General features: G+C 36.3%; 2 protein-coding genes and 1 long non-coding RNA gene across 3 annotated transcripts in view; 2 read left to right on the top strand and 1 right to left on the bottom strand.

The window, feature by feature from the left end:
• The window catches only part of LOC123322717, a 51,111-nt gene extending 46,543 nt beyond the window's left edge, over positions 1-4,568 (bottom strand). Inside the window, exon 1 of the mRNA XM_044910706.1 lies at positions 4,366-4,568. Within this exon, the coding sequence (XP_044766641.1) occupies positions 4,366-4,503 (138 nt within the window). The 5' untranslated portion in view covers positions 4,504-4,568. The remainder of the gene's footprint in view (positions 1-4,365) is intronic.
• Positions 4,569-6,760: 2,192 nt separating this feature from the next.
• On the top strand, positions 6,761-10,374 carry LOC123317759. The gene is made up of 3 exons (XM_044904370.1): positions 6,761-6,902; positions 6,965-7,565; positions 8,574-10,374. The coding sequence occupies exons 2-3, from the start codon at positions 7,325-7,327 to the stop codon at positions 9,746-9,748; spliced, it is 1,416 nt and encodes a 471-aa protein (XP_044760305.1). The 5' UTR covers positions 6,761-6,902; positions 6,965-7,324; the 3' UTR covers positions 9,749-10,374.
• Positions 10,375-13,550: 3,176 nt separating this feature from the next.
• On the top strand, positions 13,551-15,195 carry LOC123322631. The gene is made up of 3 exons (XR_006539186.1): positions 13,551-13,844; positions 14,075-14,208; positions 14,545-15,195. It is a non-coding gene; the product is annotated as an uncharacterized LOC123322631 (long non-coding RNA).
• The last annotated feature ends 10,662 nt before the right edge of the window (positions 15,196-25,857 follow it).

Genomic DNA, 25,857 nt, shown 5'->3' with positions numbered 1-25,857 from the left:
CTTCTTTCAGTGGAGAGAACAGCTGATGAACAGAATAATCAACTGTTGCGATATTTTAAAAAATAATGGTGATATGATTCGAAAGGCTGTGTCCAATTTGAAAATTCGGCAAGAGAAATGTATACAAGCTATTGGTTTTCATTTCGAACCACTTTTGAAATATCGTTCATTTGTTATTGTTTCGTTATTGAAGTGCTTATTAAAGCTCTGAACTTTTTTGTAAATTTTCTACTAATACATTCGCATTTTATATTCAAACATGACATTTTCAGTTCTTTTCATGGTGAAAAATTCAAATTTTCGAACTTTATCCAAATTCAAAAATTCATAAAAAAATAATTCTTGATGTGACAACTTTGAGTGATACCGATAATTGAAGCATAATTTAGCTTCTTCCTAAAAAACGAATCAATTATTTGTCATTTGAAATACAAAGTGTTTTTTTTTGCCCTGAACACCTGAACATTCAATTAGGAAACACCCTGTAGTGGCGAAGGCGATTTGATCATAATAGCTGAGGAAACTGCTCCTCGGAATGTTTGGTTAAAAGGAAAAGGAATAGTCTTGCAAGTTTAAGCAGGGAATGATGATGAAACACAAGGACGTTAAAACAATTAATGGTACATTTCGAAGATCTATAAAAAAAATTATATTGTTGAAACAGAAGGATAGATAAGTTCAGGTGTCCTATTTTTTTGTGGCCACGGAAAATGTTCTGGTGGGTATTTTATTTATTGTTATTGTATTGTTGTATGAAAAGATTGTATGTGAAAAAAGGTTTGAAATGCAGTTGTTAAGATATAGTTTATGAAAAAAGTCATTATTTATTTATTAGAAAGCCATCAAGGTTGTGCTAATTTGGTCTTGACACAACACTCCCCATTTAGGACGAAACAATTTTTGGCCATATTGAGGCCGGAAATATTGGATCATTTTGACAATCGAAATCTTTTATTTGTTTAAGGCCCAGTTTCACAATCATTGGTAACCAGTGGTGGTTTATTAACCACTACATTTGAGTTAACCAAAGGTTTAAAAAGATGCTCGTTTCACAACAAAAAAACGAGTGATGGTTTTTTGACCATCGGTTTAAATTTTTTTCTGAAGGTTGGTAATGTTTTTCGTGTACGATAGATCTACTTTTGGGTTATTCATTACTGACATTTCGTATTTCTGTGGAACAAGAACTTAAGAATATAGAAATTGTTATGAGTGTGACAGAAAACGAATAAAACTTATGAGCACCGTACGAATGTTTGATGTTCTGTGCTGATATGAGTTTCATAATTGCCTAAGTTATAAATGCAAAACTCAATTTTGTTTGAATTTTTCAATAAAGTAATAATTTCTATTGGTCAAGCACAGTTGCACTGTTTTTTCTTATTTCGCACAAGAAAAAACGAACGCTTCAGCTTCACTCAAATCAAAATCAACAATTCTACAAAAGCCTATTTTTATTGATTATTTGAGTTTGAATTGAGATGCTTTGATCTATTTCAAAAATTCAAATTTCACCACTTTAATTCAACATATTTGCATAATAACTATTCATAAGATTCAGTCTAGTTCTTCTAGTTTTATTATTTGACAATAATTCTTGATCCCCTATAGGGGGCACAGCAACATTTTGATATGAATTCATTGCTTCTTCTTCTCCTCATGAAGGAGGTTGTCCTTCATTTTCATTACAAGATATGTTATGTAAAAAAACTGTGCACTTAATCATCATCATTGCATCTATACTTTTAAAATTCTTATTGAAGGAGCTGAGATTCTTCGCTTCCAACTGCCTTCCTTTCCACTGTGTTTCTGAATCTACAGAAGAAATCCAGGTCGACATATTACTCAAAATAATTCCTCCTAGCTCCAAATCTTCTGGGCCTCACTACTATGAGTATTCATCATAATCGTCCACGATAATCGTAAATAATAACTAATAAACACCCAATAAATGTGAAACGCTTCCTAACCAGTATTCCCGAAGAAATGCTGGCTTGTCTCTGACAGAACTCAAAATATGTTATCTATGCAGAAAAGCATACGCAAAGAAACTTCTATGTCCAGGCAACTCATAGTTAACTCATGAAATTTTCGGGGTTAAGTCAACCACAAGTTTACTTAACCACTTAAACCACACTTTGTGAAACAGAATTTTTGATTTAACCACTGGTCACTACATAACTTTGGGTTAACCATATATTGTGAAACTGGGCCTTATAGGGATACGTAGATTTTAAATACGTACCCGTTTCAGATATCAATTGAAATTCGATCTGGGAAGAATTCAAATAATCGATTGGCTCCTGCGTAAATTCTTGCACTAATTTGTCAGGAGCAAATCAGATGGAAAAAATTGAAACAATTACTGATTTTCTGATTTGCTCCTGACAAATAAGTGCAAGAATTTACGCAGGAGCAAATCGATTATTTCAATTTTTCAATTGATTTTGTTTCATAGACTGGGAGTGAAAACTTTCACAAGATGAACTCGGTTGGATGAAATACGGACTAGATTGAGAAGGAAAAAAATGTTGAGCATATTTCGGAAAAATTCAACAATCAGAACTTATGAGCGATCGTTGATAATCAATTTTGAAATTTATTTAATCTTAAATCTTCTGAATGAAACTGAAGAATGCTCTCAAATTAAGGGCACTACAAAATTGATTATAAAACTGGACGAAGTGTATAAAATGTGAATTGTAAATATATTTTTCCGCCGACCTCTTAATGATAGCACTGTTTAACGTACACGAAATTAGCTGTTAATGAACCCTTTTATTGTCTAATTTCCTATTAATGCATTATTGTCATGGGTAATCGAACATAGAAGTATTCAGTAGCTTCCCGAATAATTATTTTATTTCCATGTCGCTTCGCTCGGACGTTTAAATATCTCAATCATTAATCGCTTTCATTAATAATGTAGTATATTAAATAACTATTCCATTCAAATCATTTCGCACCTAGATCTCCGATCATAAAAATGCATCCTCAATAAGAAAAAAAACCCTTTTCATTTCTGAACCCAATCTTCAAACTGAATCACATTTTAATGGGCTCGATAGTGGATAAACGAATCGATATAGCGTAATTGGATTTTGTGATCGAAATGATGGAATATTTCGACCTAGAGGGATGAAATCATTCACAAAGCGAGACACAAACTCTGGGTGTGTCCAGCAATTTGGGAAAAAATTGCGGAACGGAGCGGAAGCAGTTCCGCTGGCTGTATATCGCGGTGATAAAACCGATAGTCTTACTTGGTGGTCCTCTACAGAGCGCAGAACAAACTTGTGAAAACTTCAACTCTCCTGATTTTGGGGGATTCATGCTCTTCTCAATTTCAGCAAATCAGATGCTATTAGACGTCCCTCCCCCTTCAGTTGTTGTTTCAGAAGAGACCAGACTTAAACAAACAGGCTCTAAAACCTAACCGTGAAGGATCCTGATAAACTGATTTTCGTGCCCTATCAGCTTTTAGCCGAACTGTAGGCTGACGAGGCGCATGAATACTATTCTCTTAGTTAGGAAGCAACCCGGACAAAACTTTCAGTGCTCTGCTTATTCTCAATAGGAATAACTGGCTCTGAAAAAAGAAGCTTCACCTACAAGGACCAGTCTGAGCGAAGCTAGCGACAGCATTCTAGGCGGAATGTATCTTGATAGAGGCTGGAATAATGGATCAATAAGTATGCCAGCAGATAATCAAGCTGCCTTCGAAACTCTTGCAGTAGACGAATTGAATTCGGCATAAGTACTCGAATGCAGATATAATCTTTCTCAAGTAGAAAGGTGCAACAGACTTTCCACTATTCATGTCAGTACCTGGACACTCGTGCTTTGGACAAAACGAGTTATCGGATGCTCTATACCAGAGTTGGCTCGAGCACTAATTGGTCCAGAACCAATAATTGGAATCAGCAATTGCTCAGTAAGGGCCCGAAACAACAGCTGGAGTGCTGTAGTATTGGTGGAGCCGATCCGGTCTGCTCCACTCGCTTAGAGGGACATGCCTAAACCACAAAAAAATACCAACCATGGACTAGAATTAGCCATAACCGATCTGAAATCTATCGTTGCTTTCTCCGCTGAACATTGCAACCTCAGAGCTCACATATTCAAACTCTAGCTCTTTAAGCTTGTTTGTTTGCCACAATAGATCCCACCGGTCGTGGTGGCATCTCCAGTGATTCGGATCGACCCGCTCAACAACATGAAACTGTTAATGTAAAATGGCAGTTCAAATCATATTGTTATGTCAAAGATAGTCAACAAAGCAACCCAGCTACCTAGCAAGATTTCGATTGAAATAATTTCAGAAATATAGAATACAACTATTCGTTATTATTACAGTTCTCTTACCTGGAAAAACCAAGAAAGTATAACCCAGCCCCCTATGCAACAAAGACCAGCAACAATAAGTGCCTGTGTTTCTTCATTGATGGACCACTGTTTCATTTCACTTTCTGAATTGAAGCAAACATCTACTGGTTCAAACATTTCGACGGTGAACTCGAATTTCGACTGACTGCGAATTAGAGTTTCGTGTCAGTGAAAGTTTGTAAAATGTCATAATGATAAAAAATATATTAAAATGACCAAAATAGTGATGCCTGAATTCAGATAATTCTATGCATGTCTGTATGAGTATATTCTAGTTGGTTCACATCTTTGCGTTTTATTTGCGAACCAGAATTTACTCTCCAACTTTTTTTTCGACATTCAGTGTTAACATCAATGCAACGTGGGGCCTGTGAACACCGGTACAGAGCGAGTCGAACTAGATTTTTATCACAGATCAGCTGGTGTCAGTGGATCCTGTACAAATTGTCGATTTCTGAATAAATGACAAGTGTCAACCACAAAAATCGTGGGAAAAATTAGGATTCGAATGCGATTTGTTCGAAAATTTATATGAATAGATCATTCTCAGTGCTGATTAACCGGAAATTCTACAGTTTTATGAATAATTTGTTTATAAGTTTTTTTTGGTTTGTCTCGTTTCATAACCCTATAGAACCTCCTTTCGCGCCCCACCTTCGGAGCTGGGACTCCTAGATTGATTCCGAAAACTCTACTATGTCTGGAACGAACGACAACTATTGAGGCTTTTCGTTCTGAAACTGCATGCGCGAACGTCTCGGAACAAAAAGTGCTGAAAGAGTCTACTGGCCGAACGCACCTTAAGTATGCACTAAAGTGTGAGTTCGTCTTGAGGCTCTATAGATTGAATGGAGGGAGCTCGGGGAACGTGAGGTCATTTTTAGATCTCCTTCTCGTTCGTTTCAAAGATTATAGAGTAACCTAACCTAACTCTATAATCTCTTGTTCGTTTTATATACCTGAACGTGCTGGGACTTCTATCGACATAACCAATTTGTTTATTTGGTATTTGTACTCTTTGCGACTTGTTGTCTCAAAATCTTGTTTGATTTACCTCAAGGAGATACTTATAGAAAAGGAGGCGCAGGTCACCAGTTCTTCGGGAAAATGATGACGTCATTGGACACTTATGTCAAGCTAAATTGACAGAACTGGTGTCGTTAGCAGTGGCGTAGCTTGACTGGACGTGAATTGTTTAGAATAATCATTAGGAAAGATTAACTTCGTCGTTAGTGAGTGCGGAAAAGAGTTTCAAAAGTTATTGGTACTTTTTAAACAAGGTTGACAAATGTTGCATAATTGAAACGCGAGTGCGTTATTTCGAAAACTGTAGTTTGAATGTTCAGTCTATAATTAATAATTATTCAAGTCATTTTGCACATCCTTATGCACAATTCGCTCGATGGAATCTAAAATGATTTGCAATATTTTTCAGGTCTAAAATACAAGAAGATGCCAGGATTCAAAGGTTGATTTAGATATTTTGAACGAAAAATCCCTATTGATATATTGAGATATCGACAAGCTGAAAAATATCAAAAAAGGCTTAGTGACAAAATTTAACAATAAAATTGATTGTCCGAAAGATTTGCTGAGTGGTTTTCTGAATCTGAGAAAAGTTATTCGTGCCAAATATTTTAATATGATACTCAGAAAGCCGAAGAGACAAAAGCATAAAAGGGATCTCTCTTTGCACCGACAAATAGGCAACAATATGCACAAAATAATTGATTAATTTCTGTTTTTTGCTTCCATCATGAAATAAATTTTTTCTATGGATCCCACATATGCATATTATTTCGCCCCGTTTGACTTCGATGCTCCCTCCTACACCTTTTCGCTCAATTTTTCATTTTGATTTATAACGATGATCTATTCTCACATATTGAAGTTTTTCCTATCTGCTTTGGACGCTTAGGGTATACATTCCCTATTCAATTTTTATAAGTGAGCTAATAATTCTATTTGAAGGATATAGGATGATTGTTGAGTATTTCTCATTTACCTCGGTTCAATATATATATATATATGTATATCAGTGGAGCGAATATTCTATATATTAGAATATACCAAAAAATAATAATTCATTTTGACTTATATTATGACAGCACATTGTAAGGCAATATTGTAACAAGGGACTGCTGATTTATTATAGAACATATATGAAAATATACAGTTATAGAACATTAATGAGAAGCTACAATTGGGATCGTATGGTTACATTGGCTCACATTATTTTCAGTTATGTCTCTTAACGAACCCATTCAATGATAAGCTTATTTGTTGTCAGAAATCATTATCTTATCTGCTACAGATACGTTCCACAAATCGCAATGAGTAACATGGAGATGACATTCCATTCATTGCGATTTGTGGAACGTACCGTGAGGCGATTCTGTTTACCCATGTTGTGTTATCAACACATGAACCACTTGAAGATTAAATGAAATTTAATACGAGATTCTTATACAATTATTTTAATAAAATTGACGATATTCAATCCGATGAAATACGAGGTGAGTGGCAGATCGTCTCTAGGTCCTTTTTATCTGTTTCTGGTTTTATTTTGACATTCTAGGCTTGACAAAGAATCACAACCGATTCGAAACGTTGGCGATGTATTAAAAGGATAACGAATAAAAATTTGTCCAAATTCCTGCTAAAATTATTTTAATGTTTATAATATGGACGTCACCAATAATCGAAATTTGATACCAGGGGGAGTCACATCAGACATACTTACGATGATGATGTGTTTTCTCGATGCAAAAATATTGTCAATTTGAACAGGAAACTGGCGTCACTGAGTAACAGAGTGATTTTCCTGTTGCAATGCAGATCGAAAGAGGTATTCCCATAACATATAATAGATAATATCAGACAGGTTTATACACTAGAACTAGAGGAACATCCTTATTCATATTTGGTTGACAGGACCATGAAAAAGTTCCGTAAGTCAATTTTGAATATAGAAATCAAGATATCCATTTGGGAAAGAGATAACACCGAACAAAAACTGAGAAAAGCGCAAGAATGGGTGGTAGACAAAGTGAACAGTACCACATATAGTGCGATTACCAACGCAGGAATCAGAAATTTTCAGAAAGTATTCCAGAGAGTCAAAACCGAAAATATTAAAAAGCTCGATAGACTAATTGTAGACCAGAGACACTCGATGGGTGCTACTAAGATGTCTAAAACTCTGGTGCAAAGATTATAGAGTTCTCTATAATCTTTGCTCTGGTGTATTCACTGATTCGATTTTGTTTTTAATTTCGTGGGGATATCGGATCAGTTTCGTTTTTCCCACTGTAGGTAGCGCTGTTTAGAATTTGACAGAACATTGTCAATTGATATTTGAAAATAATTTGAATACTTTACTACGACTAACAAATATGTTGTATTTATAAGCGATTATTGGTGTGTGAAAATGTATCAGTTTCGAGAAAGGGGTGTAGAAAATTTATTTATTCAACATGTCGTTCAGTAAGTTCAGTTTTCTGTATGGACAATCAAGAACTACAGCTAATAATTCGGTTACGTTGGAATTTGAGGCAGAAAAAATCAGATGAACGAACATTCGGGAAGGATATAGCTGAGTTTTATGGCAACTTCAGCAATAAATCAAAAAAACTGTATTGGAAATACGTAATGTGAATTGTGAGCATGTATTGAGAATCAGAAATTGATAAATCTATTCGAGTTTGTTCTTCAAATATTCTTCCTGAATAGATATAGTGAAAATTACCTTTCTATTAACTGAATATATTGGATATTTGACCAATCAATTGTGTTTTATTAAAATCATATTGAATTACCCCCCTCACGAATTCAAGTTGCCAAACGGAAAATATCTTGAAGAAGAACAGTAAATACTCCTTCGAACCCTTATTCGGTAGTGTTGAAATGTTGGCAAATTTGTTTTTACAACGAAAATCACAAATATTCCTTAACAGCTGACAAAATGGGCCGGTTCATATTTTGCACTCGTTGATCGATATTCGATATCAACGCAAAACAAAATAAAACGAGAGAGTATCATTGGACTTCCTTTGATGGATAAGGATAAAACGAAGCAAATGACATGGTGGCGCCGCCACGAAACTGATCCCATATCCCCGATTTTCTGAAATGTTGATGCTTGCAAAAAGTGACAAGTGCACACACCAGTGTCTTAGACATCTTAGGTGCTACACAGTCAGACCGATTTGTGAACAATTACACCGACATCGCGATCCCTGAAGGGGTTAAACTAATTTTGGGACTCGGACCGAAACATGGGATTATACCTGATCACATTCCAAAACTACAACTAATCAAAGATATAGAGAATTTCACACAAACAACGTTTCAAGATGAGGATGAGAGAAACCAGGTCAGAGGAAGATGCGTTGGAATAATCAACAACTTTGTGAGAATGAACCGACAACCCAAGGACCCATTCAGACAACACTTTATACGAACTGGAAGATTCATCAAGGAACACCCGGAAATAATCATAGGAAACTCAGATAAAGGTAACACCACGGTAATAATGTATAAAGACGAATATGTTACAGAGGCTAAAAAAATGCTGAATGATGGAGCAACATACAAGGCATTACCATCTGACCCAACCAAAAGAATTCAGAACAGAATTAATAATTACTTAAAACTACTCAAGAAAGACTCGATCATAACAGAATCACAGTACAAGATGCTAATATCGTATAATAATGTAGCACCGAAAATATACTTCCTTAGGAAAACCCATAAAAGAGAAGTAAAATTAAGACCTGTAGTTAGTAGCATAAAATCCCCCAGCTACAAAATTGCAAAATTCCTACACGAAATACTCAGTGATGTTCTATCAACCTCAGTGTTCGATGTTAAAAACTCATTCATGTTGGTTGAAGAACTGAAATCAACAGTAGTACCGGATGGTTATGAATTAGTGTCACTAGATGTAATTTCTTTGTTTACAAACATTCCGAAAGAATTGGTCATCAAAACAATCAAAGATAAATGGCACTATATTAAAAACTTCACGAATTTGAGAAGGAAAGAATTTGTTCATCTTGTAGATTTATGTTTTGAAGGAGGGTACTTTGTTTTTGAGGGTGTTTTTTATGATCAAATAGAGGGTACAGCAATGGGTTCCCCGGCGAGCTCGACATTTGCGAAATTAGTTATGCTCGCTTTATTTACATATGTGATATCAAAGTTGAATTTCCATATCCCTCTAATAAAACTCTATGTTGATGATACATTACTATTGATACCTAAAGAAAAAATTGAAGAGACTCTGAACGTTTTCAACTCATTCCACCAGAAAATAAGGTTTACCCTAGAAAGAGAAAGAACCAGAGTATTCCATTTTTAGACATATTAATCATCAGAGAGAAAAATAGATTGAGAACAAATTGTTACATGAAGCCGATCAACACAGGTAGATGCGTAAATTTCCATTCCAATCACAGCTTCTCGCAAAAGATGAATATAGCAGGAAATTTGATAAATAGAGCGGTTTCTCTGAGCGATGAGGAATATAGAATAAATAACTTGAAGAAAGTGACTGAAATCCTGAAACAGAACAACTATCCAACATACTACATAAAAACCTGTATAAACATCTACAATTGAGCTAAGCGTATTATCAGATCGAACATCGACACAGACGTAGAGACGGTGAGCACATCACAGAGCACCTTTACATCACAACATATAACAACTAAAAAATATTTCAAACTAGTATTTTATCCTACATTGTCATATAAGATTGAAAGAATTTTCCGCGAATACAATGGTGCTGCAGCATTCTATAATGTTCTCAATAATAAGATGAAATTTTACACAAAACTAAAAGAAAGAACACCAATTTTACAGCAATCAGAAATTGTTTATAAAATAGAATGCAATAACTGCACAAAATGCTACATAGGCCAGACAAAGCAACTACTACAGGAGAGGATAAGACAACATAAAAATGATGCAGAAAAATCTCACATAACACAGGAACGGCTCTCGCTGCACATGTTCATGCTGAAGGACATAGATTCAACTTCTCGGAGGTCACAGTTCTGGATTACGAACCTATCTACAGTAGACGGCTAATTAGTGAGATGGTTTACATAAGGTCCAACAACACAGTAAACTATAGGGAAGACGTCCAACATCTCAGTTTGGTGTATGATAGTCTTATACTGGGCAATGCTGGGGTTTCAGTGACTTAAAATGGTGGTTCTTAATTATGGATATAACTGAGAGCTTCCGGAGCCTCGATGTTTGTGTTGTTTGTTCATTTTGGTGTTTTATGGTGGAAGTCATTTGAATGTGTCTAAGGTACATCCACCAAGAACAAAATGTTTTGATTTAGTTTGTTAAGTTATATATTACCATTGTTGTTTTTACCTTATTGTTTTTTACTCGAGATGTGATATTTTAACGAACATATATAATGTTTTATGGGAGAGCTGAATGTCATCTCCATGTTACTCATTGCGGTTTGTGGAACGTACCGTGAGGCGATTCTGTTTACCCATGTCGTGTTAACAACACATGAACCACTTGAAGATTAAATGAAATTTAATACGAGATACTTATACAATTATTTCAATGAAATTGACGATATTCAATCCGATGAAATACGAGGTGAGTGGCAGATCGTCTCTAGGTCCTTTTTATCTGTTTCTGGTTTTATTCTGACATTTTATCCTTGAGAAAGAATCACAACCGATTCGAAACGTTGGCGATGTATTAAAAGGATAACGAATAAAAATTTGTCCAAATTCCTGCTAAAATTATTTTAACTTGTATTTATATCTACAACTGCTTATTGTACACATGTAGAAATATTTCTTCACTAAGTAAATGCTCTGAATTTTATGATTATAATATGATGCATAAAGAAACACTCTGTATCCCAAAACACCGGACCAGTAAATTTCAGCAGTCACGTGTGTACAGTGGCATAAAATTTTTTAACCATCTGCCTGATAGAATAAAGGTTTTAGAGTACAGAAAGTCAAGAGGGAGATCAAGACTTTGCTACTTGAAAAGTGCTTCTATGATGTGAATGAATATTTTCAAACAATCATGGAGTAGGGTGCACTCCCTTCTGCATCGTTATTTTGTTACATGTCTTATCTAGAGTTTCCTTTTATTTTATTGTTCTCTTAATTGTAGCAATTGGATTCTTTGACGTTTCCTATACAAATGTACTTTGTCTAAGGGATGAATGAAATTATGACTTCAGCCTTGCGGCTTTCACTCTCCTCTCCAGAGGAAAATTCACTTATCCCAGATATCTCACATATCAAAAGGATTAAGCTCTGTTGGAGCCCTTTCCAGGTTTTCGGTCTCGTGGTGGTGGTCGGGTCCGGGTCGCTCCTCGGCTCCCTGCTGTAGGTTGGATTCCTGCTCCACCCGCACTTCCTGTCGGAGCAGACGGTGTTCCTCTGCATTCCCCATGAACTTGCGTACAGTTCTCGCCGTTCCTAGCAGTACCGCCTTCTGCATGACTCTATAGATATTTTCGTCCAACTGAAGTTTCCTCAAGTCCTCTAGCCTCTAGTTATTATTATTATTCATTTCCACAGGTACATTTAGGTCAGATAATCATATAGCGACATTTTTTTTTCTTTTCGTTCGTATATTCCTGTTGGTGTACTTCAAATTTCAAATGTCTGCACTAACTGTTCTCGTATACTGTATCAGATTATTATTGTCATAAATTCGATTTCATAACTCTGGATATAGAAGTTTCTGATCCTATATATTTAAAACCAACGTTTTCTCTACGGATCACATCATTCTGTTTAAAAAGTTAAATCTGATCTCCTATTTCGTCTGTTTACACCTCAGTTAATAATTCTATCTACGCCAATGCGCGCTAGTGTGACGTCATCGGATCGTGTATTTCCGATCTCCACTTGCGCCTCCTTTTCTTTATCTCCTTGATTTACGGTACTGAATAGAACATAGATTAAATAGATGGAACTAAGATGTCTAAAACACTGGTGTGTGCACTTGTCACTTTTTGCAAGCATCAACATTTCAGAAAATCGGGGATATGGGATCAGGTTCATGGCGGCGCCACCATGTCATTTGCATCGTTCTATCCTTGTTCTACCAAAGGAAGTCCAATGATACTCTCTCGTTTTATTTTGTTTTGCGTTGATATCGAACATCGATCAACGAATTCAAAATATGAGCTGACCCATTTTGTCAGCTGTTGAGGTATATTTGTAAAAACAAATCTGTCAATATTTCAACACTATCGAATAAGGGTTCGAAGGAGTATTTACTATTTTTCTTCAAGATAATTTCCGTTTGACAAATTGAATTCGGGAGGGGGGATATTCAATATAATTTTAATAAAATACATTTGACGGTAAGGGAATTTTCACTGTATCTACTCATGCAGAATATTTAAAGAACAGACTCGAATAGATGGATGTATTTCCGATTCTCAATAGGTTTTCACAATTCACATTACTTATTTCCAATACAGTTTCTTTGAAAGGTTGCTGAAGTTGCCATAAAACTTAGCAATATCCGTCCCGAATGTTCGTTCATCTATTTGGTTCTGCCTCAAATTCCAACAACACCGAATTCTTAGCTGTAGTTCTTGATTGTCCATACAGAAAACTGAACGACATGCTGAATAAATGAATGTTTTAGACCCCTTTCTGGAAACTAATACATTTTCACACACCAATAATTGCTTATAAATACAACATATTCGTACGTCGTAGGAAATTATTTTCGAATATCAAATGACAATGCTCTGTCAAATTCTAAACAGCGCTACCTACAGTGGGAAAAACGAAACTGATCCCATATCCCCACGAAATTAAAAACAAAATCGAATCAGTGAATACACCAGAGTTTTAGACATTTTAGATGGAACATAAGCTATTTTCCAGACTGTTCATTTTTCCAATAATTCCCACTCCATGCAACCACCAATGAAATGAATTTTCGGTTGTATTCCCCTCCTGATCGCTTCAAAATTTCTAAGACGGCGTGTGTATTTGTAATTGTCAAAATTTTTCAATCATTCACGTCGTAATATTTTGGAAAATATGCAACGATGTGCCGTAAAAAAGTGTGTTTGAAATAAAAGTGCATTAATACATGGAAGAGGAAAGCGCTTCACTTATTTCGGTAAGTTTTGGATATTTTATTTTTGTTGGAGTACACGACTTTATGAAATCAGGGGAGGGAGTTAGGGGACGCCAGGGTCGAATTCTGTTTGAATACGATCTAATGATTTGTGCTTACATTGAAATGTTGAGTTTGTACATTAAGATAATTTATTTAAATTTTAGTTTTCCAAGAAATAAAACCAGACCACCAGACCAGACTGGGTTTTTAAAACAATTTACACTGCACTTGTAATTTACACTCCACACTTCAGTATAATGAGAGGAATCGACTTTTACTGTTAATTTGAAAAAGATGTCATCCCGAGTAAGGTGAGATGGGTACATTACCACTTTTTTAACTCGCTTTCTTGTCTGAATATCACTTTGTTTGGAATTTTGCAAGTGATTTCTGACAACTTCTAGTTTTGAGGTGAACTTGAAATTTGGTAGATTCTCTTTCTCCTATAATAAATCATGCTTTTTTATATAAACATCCTTCATGGTTTCAAGATGAACAGTAGAACGAGATTTTGATTGCTTTAACAATGCTTTAATTATAGCCAATACTGTGCCTGTCATCAGTACTGGAGTTTTTGAAGAAAATGGAAGGAAAATGAGATCAAAATCATCAAACATGAATGCCAGTTCAGGATTTGCAGAAATGAAAGTGTCTTGTAGTTCAAGAATAAAACAAGTAAGATACATACTCACCCAGGGTGGTACAAAAAATTCTCTAAACTACTATGGTTAATAGAACTCGTCGTAGGAATGAAAATCCATAAAAATTAGTAAAGGTCATGTTTTGAGGCACACGGCGTTGAACCTTTTTTGATAATCAAAAAAGTTTTCTTCATTTGTAACATGTATTTCAATGGCAATGTAAAAATTATGCTACTACTGTAATTATGAACACAATATTATGACCATTCAAATGGAGCTCGGATATTCCCATTATTTTTATGAGTTATTGAATGAAAATGTCTGTCACAGGATATTTCGAAGTGAGATTTCAGTTGAAAAATTTTTGCAGGAATAAACACGCGGAGAACAGAAATTGAAAAACAGCTAATTGAAGTCGAAACCGATTTAAGACGACGAGTGTGTCGTCAGTACTTCAAGAAATAATTTGCTACCCTACAAACCGTTGTCTATTCATTGGGAGGAAAAATTGAAGATGAAAGCTATGAAAACCCGATGCAAATACCTCATGAAAAATTTCTTTGAAGACATGCATAAAAAACATAAATATGGCAATGACCTCAAACAATTTGCTTTAAAGTAACATTATTATTCAGTTAATGCTTACAGTTTCGTTAAAATTGCTCTTAATTATGATACATTTCAACACCCAGAAGCACTTTTGAGGTGGTATGAAAATTTGAAGGGGGAAGCAGGTTGTTGAAGTATTTGAGTTGCTGAAAATGAAAGTTTAAAACACTGCTTATTAGTTGATATGCAATATAACTTAATGGAATTTATAACTGCCCATAAAAGAAAAAAAATGATGCTTTATCACGAATTTAGGGATTCTTTCATGGCCAAATCTATGCAAAAAGAAATCATTTCTTTTTCACAATCATTGGTAGATGTTTATAGTATAACATTACTTTTTCATTCCGCCTAATCTGTTCAAAAGACTTGAGAATTTCTTCAAGGAACAAACTCTTTCAGATTCTCATTATACAAATTCCATAAAATTCAGCTGCTTCCACTTCTATTGATCTGAGAATTAACCATTTTGAAGGGAATTAATTTGATGAAAGTAATTTTTAGTTTTTAGTATACTATACTTAGTGAATAAAATTTCAAATAATCTGTATGTAGGTTAAGGTCATATTGACCATTAGTGTATGGTAATATTGTATTCAAAATAAATTCTTTTTCACACAAGGTGTTTTGGTATTACTAGTTCTATATCCCTTTGAATAGTTGTCATAAAAAAAATACTCGAAATATTTGCATTAAAACATACTTATTTTCCATTCGATATAAAATTATTGCCGACTATCTGAAATATTCAGTGCAAGTAGTTCTGAATCAGCCCCTGTCCAGTTCCCCCACCCAAAGAATCCAAATTCATATTTATGGCAGTATTTTGTGAATGCGTTTTTGTCGAAATGCTCTATCTCCTGTTTTATTAATCTATGGAATAGAACTTGCCAGCATTTGATGGCAATAAAATTCGGTAACTGTTTTCATCAAGGTGAGGGTTGTGCTACTCTTCAGATCTGTTCGACCTTTTTAATCGGAAATAGTACCAACTTTCGTTTTTAAGTGTATCACTCAGTTTTTCCATTCATAATCAAAATATCAAATAACTCATTGAATTGAAATATAGGTTCCATGGCCGTGGCTTGGTGGTTAAAGTTCGATCCATTTCGACCCGTGATAGAGAAGAGATTTTCTTATCGATCCGGTATGGGCCACCATTCATTGTTGGATTAAAATTAACAGTGCTGCGCGTAAGGACACATTCTAACGCCTATTTTGGTGCGCTTTTTGGATGGTTCCAGATCGGTTCAAAACAATCTCACATTTATTCAGAGTGAGCTCGAACGTAGCTTCCCATACCATTGCTGTTCAACTAATTTGAACCGCAACACAGAGCTTCTGAAAAATAAACTGATCCACAAGAGTTAGGGATATCGTTCGTATTCAATCGTTTTTGAAAGTATGTTATCTTCGAGAAAATCGCTGTAAAATCATTTAAAACTCAATAACAACTTGAATCGATCCAATAAAAATCAGTTTGGTTTTTTGCATATGCTTCATGAACGTTCTTATTTTGAAATGATGTTTTCTGGAAATGCCAAGACGTAAATTAACAAACGCTAAGGCTAATAGGGCTATCGGAATGTTACAGGGTGGTCTAACTCAGGTTGTTGTAGCGGAAAGGCTCCAAGTCAGCCAAAGTGTGATATCTCGACTTTGGAATAGGTTCAGGGAGATAGGTTCCGTGTTGGAAAGACCAAGGCTTGGTGGTCGACGAAAAACCATACCTGCTCAGGATCGTTTCATCACCGTTTCGGCGAGAAGAAACCCTACATCTACGTGTAGAATACTACGGAATATTCTTCAAAATGCAGATGGGGTCCAAGTTTCTATCGAAACCATCAGACGACGTTTGAGAGAAGTGAATCTAGGTTCTAGACGTCCATTAAGAGGAGTTCCATTAACACGTGACCATAAGCGTCAAAGACTGGAATGGGCAAGGCAAATATCAATTGGAGCGATCAATGGCGCAGTGTCCTTTTCACTGATGAATCCAGATAGGGACGATTTTCAGATTCTCGAAGAATAAGGGTATGGACAATCCCATGCATACCCCGTAATCGTCGCTATGTCCAAGAAGTCCATCCATTCCGAGGGGGTAGTGTTATGGTATGGGCCGGGATATGTTTCAACGGGCTCACAGCTCTACATATTTGTCCTGGGAATATGACCGCCTCACACTATAGGGAGCATGTCATTGACAATGTTGTGCCAAATTTTCGCGCTGCTTTTGGTGAAACTTTTCAATTTCTAGACGATAACGCTAGACCGCACCGTGCAGCCATAGTTGAGAATGCGCGCGAGGAGCTTGGTATTCCACATTTACCCATACCTCCACACTAACCTGATTTCAATTGCATAGAACATGCATGGGATATGCTCCAAAGAAGATTAGATAATCATGAACCTACCCCAAAATCCTTAAATGATCTGAGAGAGCTTCTGCCCCGTTTATGGAACCAAATTCTCCAAGAAATGTTCAACAACCTCGTGTGTAGTATGCAAAGAAGATGTCGAGCTGTTATTGATGCCGATGGAGGCCATTGATTGTCTTAAAATGCTCGAATTCTCTGGGAATAAAATTTCGTCATTTTACTCGATTTCAACCACCCCGTATACAGGGTCTTTCACGAGGAACCTCACCCATATTTATACGGGAAACTACTGAACGTATTTTCATGAAATTCAGCACTTATAAGTATTTCACGATGCTGATGAAATCTAAAATATTTTCAAGGCATGAGCACCTCCGGTTTTTCCGGAAATGACGTCAACTTCCGTTTTTCAAATTAGAACACCTTTTTTTTATTGCAGAAATAGATTCCTTAGAAAATTTCAAGTTATGATATAACATTTTTCAGTTTTGGTTGGAAAATTCTCTCTGAGCGGGAAAATTCGAAAAAAAAATCGAAAATAGAGCTCCGCTGAAACAAGAATAACTTCGAGGTTTTTGGATGGAAAATTTTCATTTTTGGGATTTTTCAAGATGTAAGATTGATGTATCCACTTCAAAAATCAAAATCGCGATTCATGATACAGGGGTTGAAAAAATCACTTTCAAAGTTAGGGATGACAAAATCGTGAAAAATCAATTTTTTCAAATTAGAACCCCATTTTTTTATGGCAGATATTGAATCTACGTTAAAAAATAATGTGAGTGTATGCATCACACCCTTGTCCTAAAATGGATATTTTCTGAGTTATTCACAAAAAACTGTTTTTCGTCTTGAATTTTCAGCTATTTCTTTTCCCTTCACGCCAAAAAGATGAAATTTTCAGGAACTGTTACTCAAACCATGTTTTAGATTTTACTACCCTAATATGTAAGAGAAAAAAGTTATAGGTTGTTCCTAAATAGATGGCGAATTTTGATTCTAATTTGTATCGGAAACCTCTTAATTTCAACTAATCAGCCATCGGTTTTCTCTTCAGTGATAAATAAATAATTCCTTATGAACCATATGCAAAAACTTACCATGTTTTACATTCTTTTTTTTTAATGATAGATATCATTAATTACATCTGCCAAATTCCTCTTTATTCAGTAGCATTTCGTGTTTACTATTAATTTGGTGATAATTCGTATTAAGTTATAAAATCGATCACTATGCCTAATTTTACCAATGAAGATTATTTAAATCTCATTCTACTTCATGGAGAATGTAATAAAGTTGTAGATAGAACGATTCGACTGTTCATTGAGAGGTTTCCTGACCGACCCAGACCAACGAGAGATACCATTAACAGAACCATGACAAACTTGAGAAATGTCGGATCTTTCGTGAAGAAAACTATACACAGAGAAAAAAGTGTAGTAGAAGATGAGAACAATGAAATCACAGTTCTTGCATATTTTCGTGTGAATCCTCAAAATTCTCTCAAAGATGCCGAGATTGATCTGTTTGGAGAATATTAAAAAAACATAAAATGCACCCATATGAATTCAATAGGGTACAGCATTTGAAGGAAACTGATTTCGTCAGGAGAACAGAGTTTTGCGAAGCTATGATGATTCGATTTCAAGAATGAAAACTTTTTGGACTGTATAATTTGGACAGATGAATCTGAATTCACAAAGAATGGTTCTTTCAATAGCCATAACAGTCATTATTGGGATATAGAGAACAACCACCACTTCAGACAATGGAACTTTCAAGAGACCTGGAGTTTCAATGTTTTTTGCGCCATCAAAAATAATGCAATTCTCAATGTTCACATTTATGATGGGACTTTAACTGGTAAGATAGAACACTACACATGTTTGCATTATTTAAAGAATGTTCTCCCTTAGGAGATAGATATTCTGACGTATTGACTCAAATAATTGAGCCGCTAGTACAGAACCATAATGACTTATGGTATCAACAAGATGGCGCGCCTCCACACAATTCACTCAATGTGTCAAATATCCTCTACAGGCTATTTGAAGATCGATGGTTGGCGAACAATGGTCCACATCTTTGGCCACCACGTTCTCCAGGTTTAACTCCTTTAGACTATCATGTTTGGGGTAGGATAAAAAATATTGTCTACTCAACTCCCCTGACTGATTAAGAAGACTGCATCATAAAACGAGTCAGAAATGCGTTCAGGTTTGTTTAGATTTTTAGATTCATAGTTTTGAAACTCAATTTGGTTTTTAAACACTTTTGCAGATCTCTTCCTCCCGATGAAATAAGAAGAGCAACGCACGAAGCATTCCTGAGACGTATAAATAAATGTCTAGAAATTAACGGTCAAAACTTTGAGCATCTTCTCTAGTTATAACTGCGAGAGTTTGCCATGGTTCTCCTAATAGTAACTTGAAGTCGGTTTCAAGAAGGGGTGAAAAATCTACAGCATGTTTCAAATAACAGTTCCTGAAAATTTCATCTTTTTGGCGTGAAGGGAAAAGAAATAGCTGAAAATTCAAGACGAAAAACAGTTTTTTGTGAATAACTCAGAAAATATCCATTTTAGGGCAAGGGTGTGATGCATACACTCACATTATTTTTTAACGTAGATTCAATATCTTCCATAAAAAAATGGGGTTCTAATTTGAAAAAATTGATTTTTCACGATTTTGTCATCCCTAACTCTGAAAGCGATTTTTTCACCACCTGTATCATGAATCGCGATTTCGATTCTTAAAGTGGATACATCAATCCTACATCTTGAAAAATCCCAAAAATGAAAATTTTCCATCCAAAAACCTCGAAGTTATTCTTGTTTCAGCGGAGCTCTATTTTCGATTTTTTTTTCGAATTTTCCAACCAAAACTGAAAAAGGTTACATCAAAATAACTTGAAATTTTCTAAGGAATCTATTTTTGCAATAAAAAAATGGTGTTCTAATTTGAAAAACGGAAGTTGACGTCATTTCCGGAAAAACCGGAGGTGCTCATGCCTTGAAAATATTTTAGATTTCATCAGCATCGTGAAATACTTATAAGTGCTGAATTTCATGAAAATACGTTCAGTAGTTTCCCGTATAAATATGGGTGAGGTTCCTCGTGAAAGACCCTGTACACTGCAAACATACAGACTAAAATCAATTTGCAACTTGAAATCATAGTAGGTTTACACATGCAATGATTTACTGGCGCCGGTGACTTCTGGCGCGCCAGTAACTTTTAAATGCATATGTAAACAATTACTGGCGTGCATGGATTAAAAATTTTGGTCGCTTCCAAAATTTTATGCGCCAGTATATTTTCTTGTGCCAGTGCAATTACAACTTGCAAATGTAAACACATTCCGTGCACGCCAATGAAATTGTTTACGCAGCGGCAAATCACTTTTAAGGTTAGGGGCACAGTTTAATAGTTTACTTTGGTTCTTTTGTGAGTTTTATATTTTAACAATGAACAAAAAAGAGAAGAAATGGGAATCAGAAACCATAATACAGTTTTTAGAATTGTATGAACAAGTTCCTTGTTTGTGGGACGTGCATTCTGGAATGTACAAAAATAAAGATTCTAGGGAAAATGGCTATTTACAGATAGCACGATTAATGAATATTGAAGGATTTGGTGCATCGGAAGTTAAAGCCAAAATACTTAGTATAAGGAATACTTATACGACAGAATTAGGAAAAATAGAGAAAAAAAATCTGGCGCAGGTACTGATGAGCTATACACACCAAAGTTACCATGGTTTGAAACAGCTAAGAGAATTTTGCATCAAGTAGTACAAATTAGAGAGACACAGTCTACAGAAATTGAAACACAGTCAACGTTGTAAAAGAAAATAAAATCCTTCTTGTTTCATTCTTAAATGATTTCGAAAGCTTTGGGGGTCTTCCATTGAAAGTTCTTTTAAAAGAGAATTTGAAGCACCCATCATTGGTCTTTGGGAAATCCAATTGCGCACCCATAAGCGACCTTTTCTTTTATGTCGTTTCTTCCGTTTTAAATCTTCATTCATACTATCAATTATCGATTTTGCAATTTTTCGACAATTTTTTACAAGCTCCTTTCGTGAGATGATGTAGGTACCTACTATAAGGAGAGTATCTATACAAGCAACTGGCGTGTAAAACACTGGAAACCGTGTAAACGCTTACTGGCGTGAAAGTTGAACTGGCGTTCAGGCTGGCGCCGGTAAATCCATGCATGTGTAAACCTACTATCATATCGATTTCATCACAAAAATCTTATTTTAACTATATTTTTTTGCAATTTAAGTGAATATCCCTAACTCATGTGGAGCAGTTTACTTCGTTACCTATGGAGAATCAGGATAATATTGTACCGTTTTCTCAACTTAAACAAAACATCCGGCTGATATGATAATGTCTACTTGCAGTCCATTGAGATTTGATGCCCCATCAAAATTCAAAACTGTCAATGTTGAAACCTTTGTGAAGTTGGCAGATTGTTTCCAGAACACTAGTTGACGAAAATAGCCGGTTTTTTTTCAACAGAAATGCGGCGGAGCACATACACGTTAAATATTGTGAAAAAATATTGCGGATTTCTGATGGAAAGTTCAACTCTTAACGGCCTTAACATTCGGTTTCTTTCACAAGGAAAATGTCGGAGCACAAAGAGATATTGTATGATGATTCAATAGGGTGGAAGGAATATTTTGTAAAAAAATTGTGGACTTTGGAAGGGACGGCGAGTTTAAAGTTAAACCCTTGATTTTATGATTTTTTTCACAAGAAAAACAGTGACGGGGCACGAACAGATTTTGTACAATGATTCAGTAGGGTCAAAGAAATATTCTGTGAACAAATTGTGGACTTGTAGGGTTGCGAAACTTCAACCCTCAACATTCAAATTTTTTCACAGGAAAAACGTCGACGTTGCACGTACAGATATTGTACGATGCTTCAGTAGGACAGAAGGAACATTCTATGAAAATGTTACGGACTTCGGATGGGACAGCGGGGCTGCAACTTCTACTCATAATTTTTTTTAACAACTGAAACAGCGACGGAGAACCACCAGAATTTGAACGATGATTAAGTTGAAGCGAAAAAATATTCTGTGAAAAAAATTGTGGACTTCGAATGGGACGGCGAGGTTGAAAGTTCAAACCTTGACATTCAGATTTGTTTTACTAGGGAAACGGCGACAGAGCAAGAACAGATTTTGTACGATGATTCACTAGTAGTTTCTGTGAAAAAATAGCGCACTTTTTGCGAAAATGCATGGAGAGTGAAAAAACGGTGTGGTGTGCTTTTCACATGCCTTAGTATAAAAACTGTCCACATTGAAATAGCAGCATCTCCGGATACATCCTCGAAAATTTTGGCTATCCGGCGATAATGGTACTAATTTTGTTGGTGCAGATAGGGAGTTGAGAGGTTAGGTTGAAAAGAACTGCGATCACGTAGAAATATCCAATCAACTCTCTACAGAAGGTAGTCGTTGGAAGTTCAATTCACCTGCAGCTCCGCATATTGGTGGTATATGGAAGCAAATGGTTCGTTCTATAAAAACTTCTCTTACAATTGTATTGAAGTCAAGGAATCTCATAGAAGAAATCTTATCAACCTTATTAGCAGAAGCAGAGTATACACTCAACTCAAAGAGATTCATGTTAATATAGACCCAGACTAACTAGAATCGATAAGACCTAATCATTTCTTATTATTGAGACCCGGAAACGTTAAGAATATCGTTAAATTCACTGGAGAACTTGACTGGAAAACTGACATTGGATTCTAGAATATAGGCCTACTCTTTTGGAAAGGAAAGTATGGTTTTTCACACCTGAACCCATCAAAGTTGGAGATATTGTTTTGGTAGTGAATGAAAAGGCACCACGTAACGATTGGATGTTAGAAGAAGTTTTGAGGCTACATCCTGGTAGAGATGGCATAATAAGGGTCGTCTCCATTGTGACAAAGAATGGGGAGTTCACTAGGCCAGTGAGCAAGCTCTGTGTCCTGACCACCAAAAAAAATTCTCATGATTAAGAAAATCATTCATTCCGGTTGTCGGAGAATGTTGAAGCCATTTCGATGACGAATTTTATGGTCCATTCGATCACTATTAATTATATTTTTATGTATCTTTTAGTTGTTTTAATATTTAATTGGAATATTTTCAGTTTTCTATTCAAGATTCCGTTATCGTTCGAAACAGTTTACATTCGCACCGTTTTTTATGCTGTTTTCAGTTATGAAAAACGATGCCAGATCGTGAAAAACATCCTGAATTGGGAGATAACCGTGTGTTACAGATTTTCGGCATCTGAGACATATTCCGCTTTTTTTTTCCGGTTTTTGTTCTTAGGCGCTTCAGGTTGAACAGGCCTCCATCAAATCTGAATCTTCTTCCAATACCTCTTAAAGGCATTATCATGTCGGCAATTATCGAAATAGCTATGACGATAATATTGAACAGTGAGAGCGCTAACACACACTCTTGTTTTATTCCAGAGTTGGTTAATAAATGGTCAATTGTAGAGCCATTGTGTTGTTGGTACCTATGGAGGATTTCACACACTGCTAAGAATTTTTCGGGTACTCCAAGGATTCCCATGATTTTTCATAACGCTCTTCGATTCACAGAGTCGAAGGCCTAACTTAAATAGATATAGGCTAAATACATTCACCACTCACCACTTAGTGGTCTCACAACTTAGTGGTGATTCACGGTGCTTCTCTTGCAGCAGTCGCAGTGTAAAAATTAGATTCACCGTACCTATATTGGATCGAAAGCCGCACTGGAATTCAAGTAATAGCTTTTCTTAGAGTGGAATCAGACGATTAGCCATAATCTTCGAGAGAATTTTACGGGCCACACTAAGCAACGATATGCTCCTGTAATTGTTGCAATTTGACGAATCGCCTTTATTCTTAAAGCGGTTCATAACTAAAGTTTTGTGGCACATCTCCTTGCTCCCAGATCTTGCGGAATAATGTTAGGAGGCTTTTGACAATGTTTTCATCCAGCGCTTTGAATATCTCCGCTTGAACGCCGTCTAGACCTGGTGACTTATAATTTTTCATATTTTTTATCAAACTTATGATTTCCGACATTGATATTTCGTCATCAAGCGATGTCATCGGCCTATATGCCGGTCTGAAATGGATAAATCCGTGTCGCTATTTTGATTCAAGACCTGAGAGTAATGCTCCTTCCATCTTTCGAGGATCATCAGTTAGGATAACTTCATGAGCATCTCTTATAGAAGAGTTAGCTTGTGTACTTGCACCATAAACACTTCTAACAGCTACGAAAAAACGCCTATAGTCATGGTTATCGGCGTAATCTTGTATTTCCCTAGCTTTTTCTCTCCACCAGCTATCCTAGATTTTTCTTATTTCTTGACGGATCTCGCGTTTTATGTTTGTAAGATTGTTTTGGGCTGCAACATCGCCAGGCTTGTTAGTTGCCCAGGTAAAGCTAGAACTAACAGAAACATAAGCGCTCACAGGCGTAAACCTGATGCGGCACTATAATCGAACGTTAACTGAAGGACTTACTGGGAGCAACGAAAAATTACATCATACAAGAAATGCAGGCAAGCAGATTCGCCTTGATGAGTTCCTCATATAACAGGTCAACTTTTCGTTTATTTAAAGGACATTCGAAAAATACATGATTCAGGTTACCTGTCATCCCACACTCACAAGGAGGACTATCAACAAGAGATATCCTGTGCAAATCCTGTGCAGGTTCCGACCGCAGTCGGCAAATTGTAGTTACAAACCTTCTAGGAAAAGAATCCCCTATGATCCAATAGGGCTCGGGTCTCTTATCAGACCTTGTATAATCAGTATATTTAGTGCCCTTCCTGAGCCAAATCTCCCAACACTTAGCATTCCACCTCTCTAGCAGGGTTTCCTTAATTTTTGTCCATAGGGGACTAGGGTCTCCCTTGTACACCTTCTCCAGACGGAGTTGCCTTCCATCGTTCGCCAGGTCATCTGCCGCCTCTTTTTGTTAAATGCTCGAGTGGCTGGGGATCCACAACGGGGCTGTCTCCAACATTTCTGTTTTTGACATCGAGAGCATCTTCTTAACATTCAGAGAGAGTTTAGACAAGCTTGCTGTATTACTCCAGTTTCTTAATTTCGGCAAGCAGGACGAGGATTCACTAACCACCAGGACAATTTTAGTCCTATTCACTAATATTTAGTGGACGGCATATCCTATCGCAGCCTCATCCGCTGTTCCCTCATTCCAGTGGCTGGGTATCCTTCTTTTGATATTAAGGTTGAAGACCTCTGAAAAGATACCTATTTCCACGATGCCAGAATCATTATCCACATATGCATGTGTGAAGATCGCCCTGTAACCGGCATATTTATCCAGGCACATCGCCTTGAAATGTCCGCAGCACCATTTGCCAACCCAGAATAGGCAACATTGGGTACATCAGCATGCATGTCCGAGGAAATAATAATAATAATAATAATAATAATAATCCCGCACGGGGGTACTACTTAGTAGTACACGGGTGTGACAATCCCGCGGACCCCGGTCACTCTCAGCCGATGTCGGAAAGAAATCAGCTAAGCCTCGGAAAACAGTCGCTGCCTGGGGATCGTCAGGGTACGTCTGGAGTTGGTGCTGGACGTGACAGCATGCGGGACACCAACGGCAGAACGCTGAGAAGGCGGGCGCCTGCCA

Source organism: Coccinella septempunctata, chromosome 1 (genome assembly GCF_907165205.1).
Source record: "Coccinella septempunctata chromosome 1, icCocSept1.1, whole genome shotgun sequence".
Classification (NCBI taxonomy): domain Eukaryota; kingdom Metazoa; phylum Arthropoda; class Insecta; order Coleoptera; family Coccinellidae; genus Coccinella; species Coccinella septempunctata.
This window is presented reverse-complemented; position numbering and strand designations above follow the sequence as displayed.

Excerpts from the sequence above, each read along its gene's own strand:
- LOC123317759 (XM_044904370.1), top strand. The coding sequence starts at position 7,325 with ATGAAAAAGTTCCGTAAGTCAATTTTGAATATAGAAATCAAGATATCC. Across the intron at positions 7,566-8,573 it reads AGACCAGAGACACTCGATGG|GTGCTACACAGTCAGACCGA; the intron begins GTGCTACTAAGA and ends TAGACATCTTAG.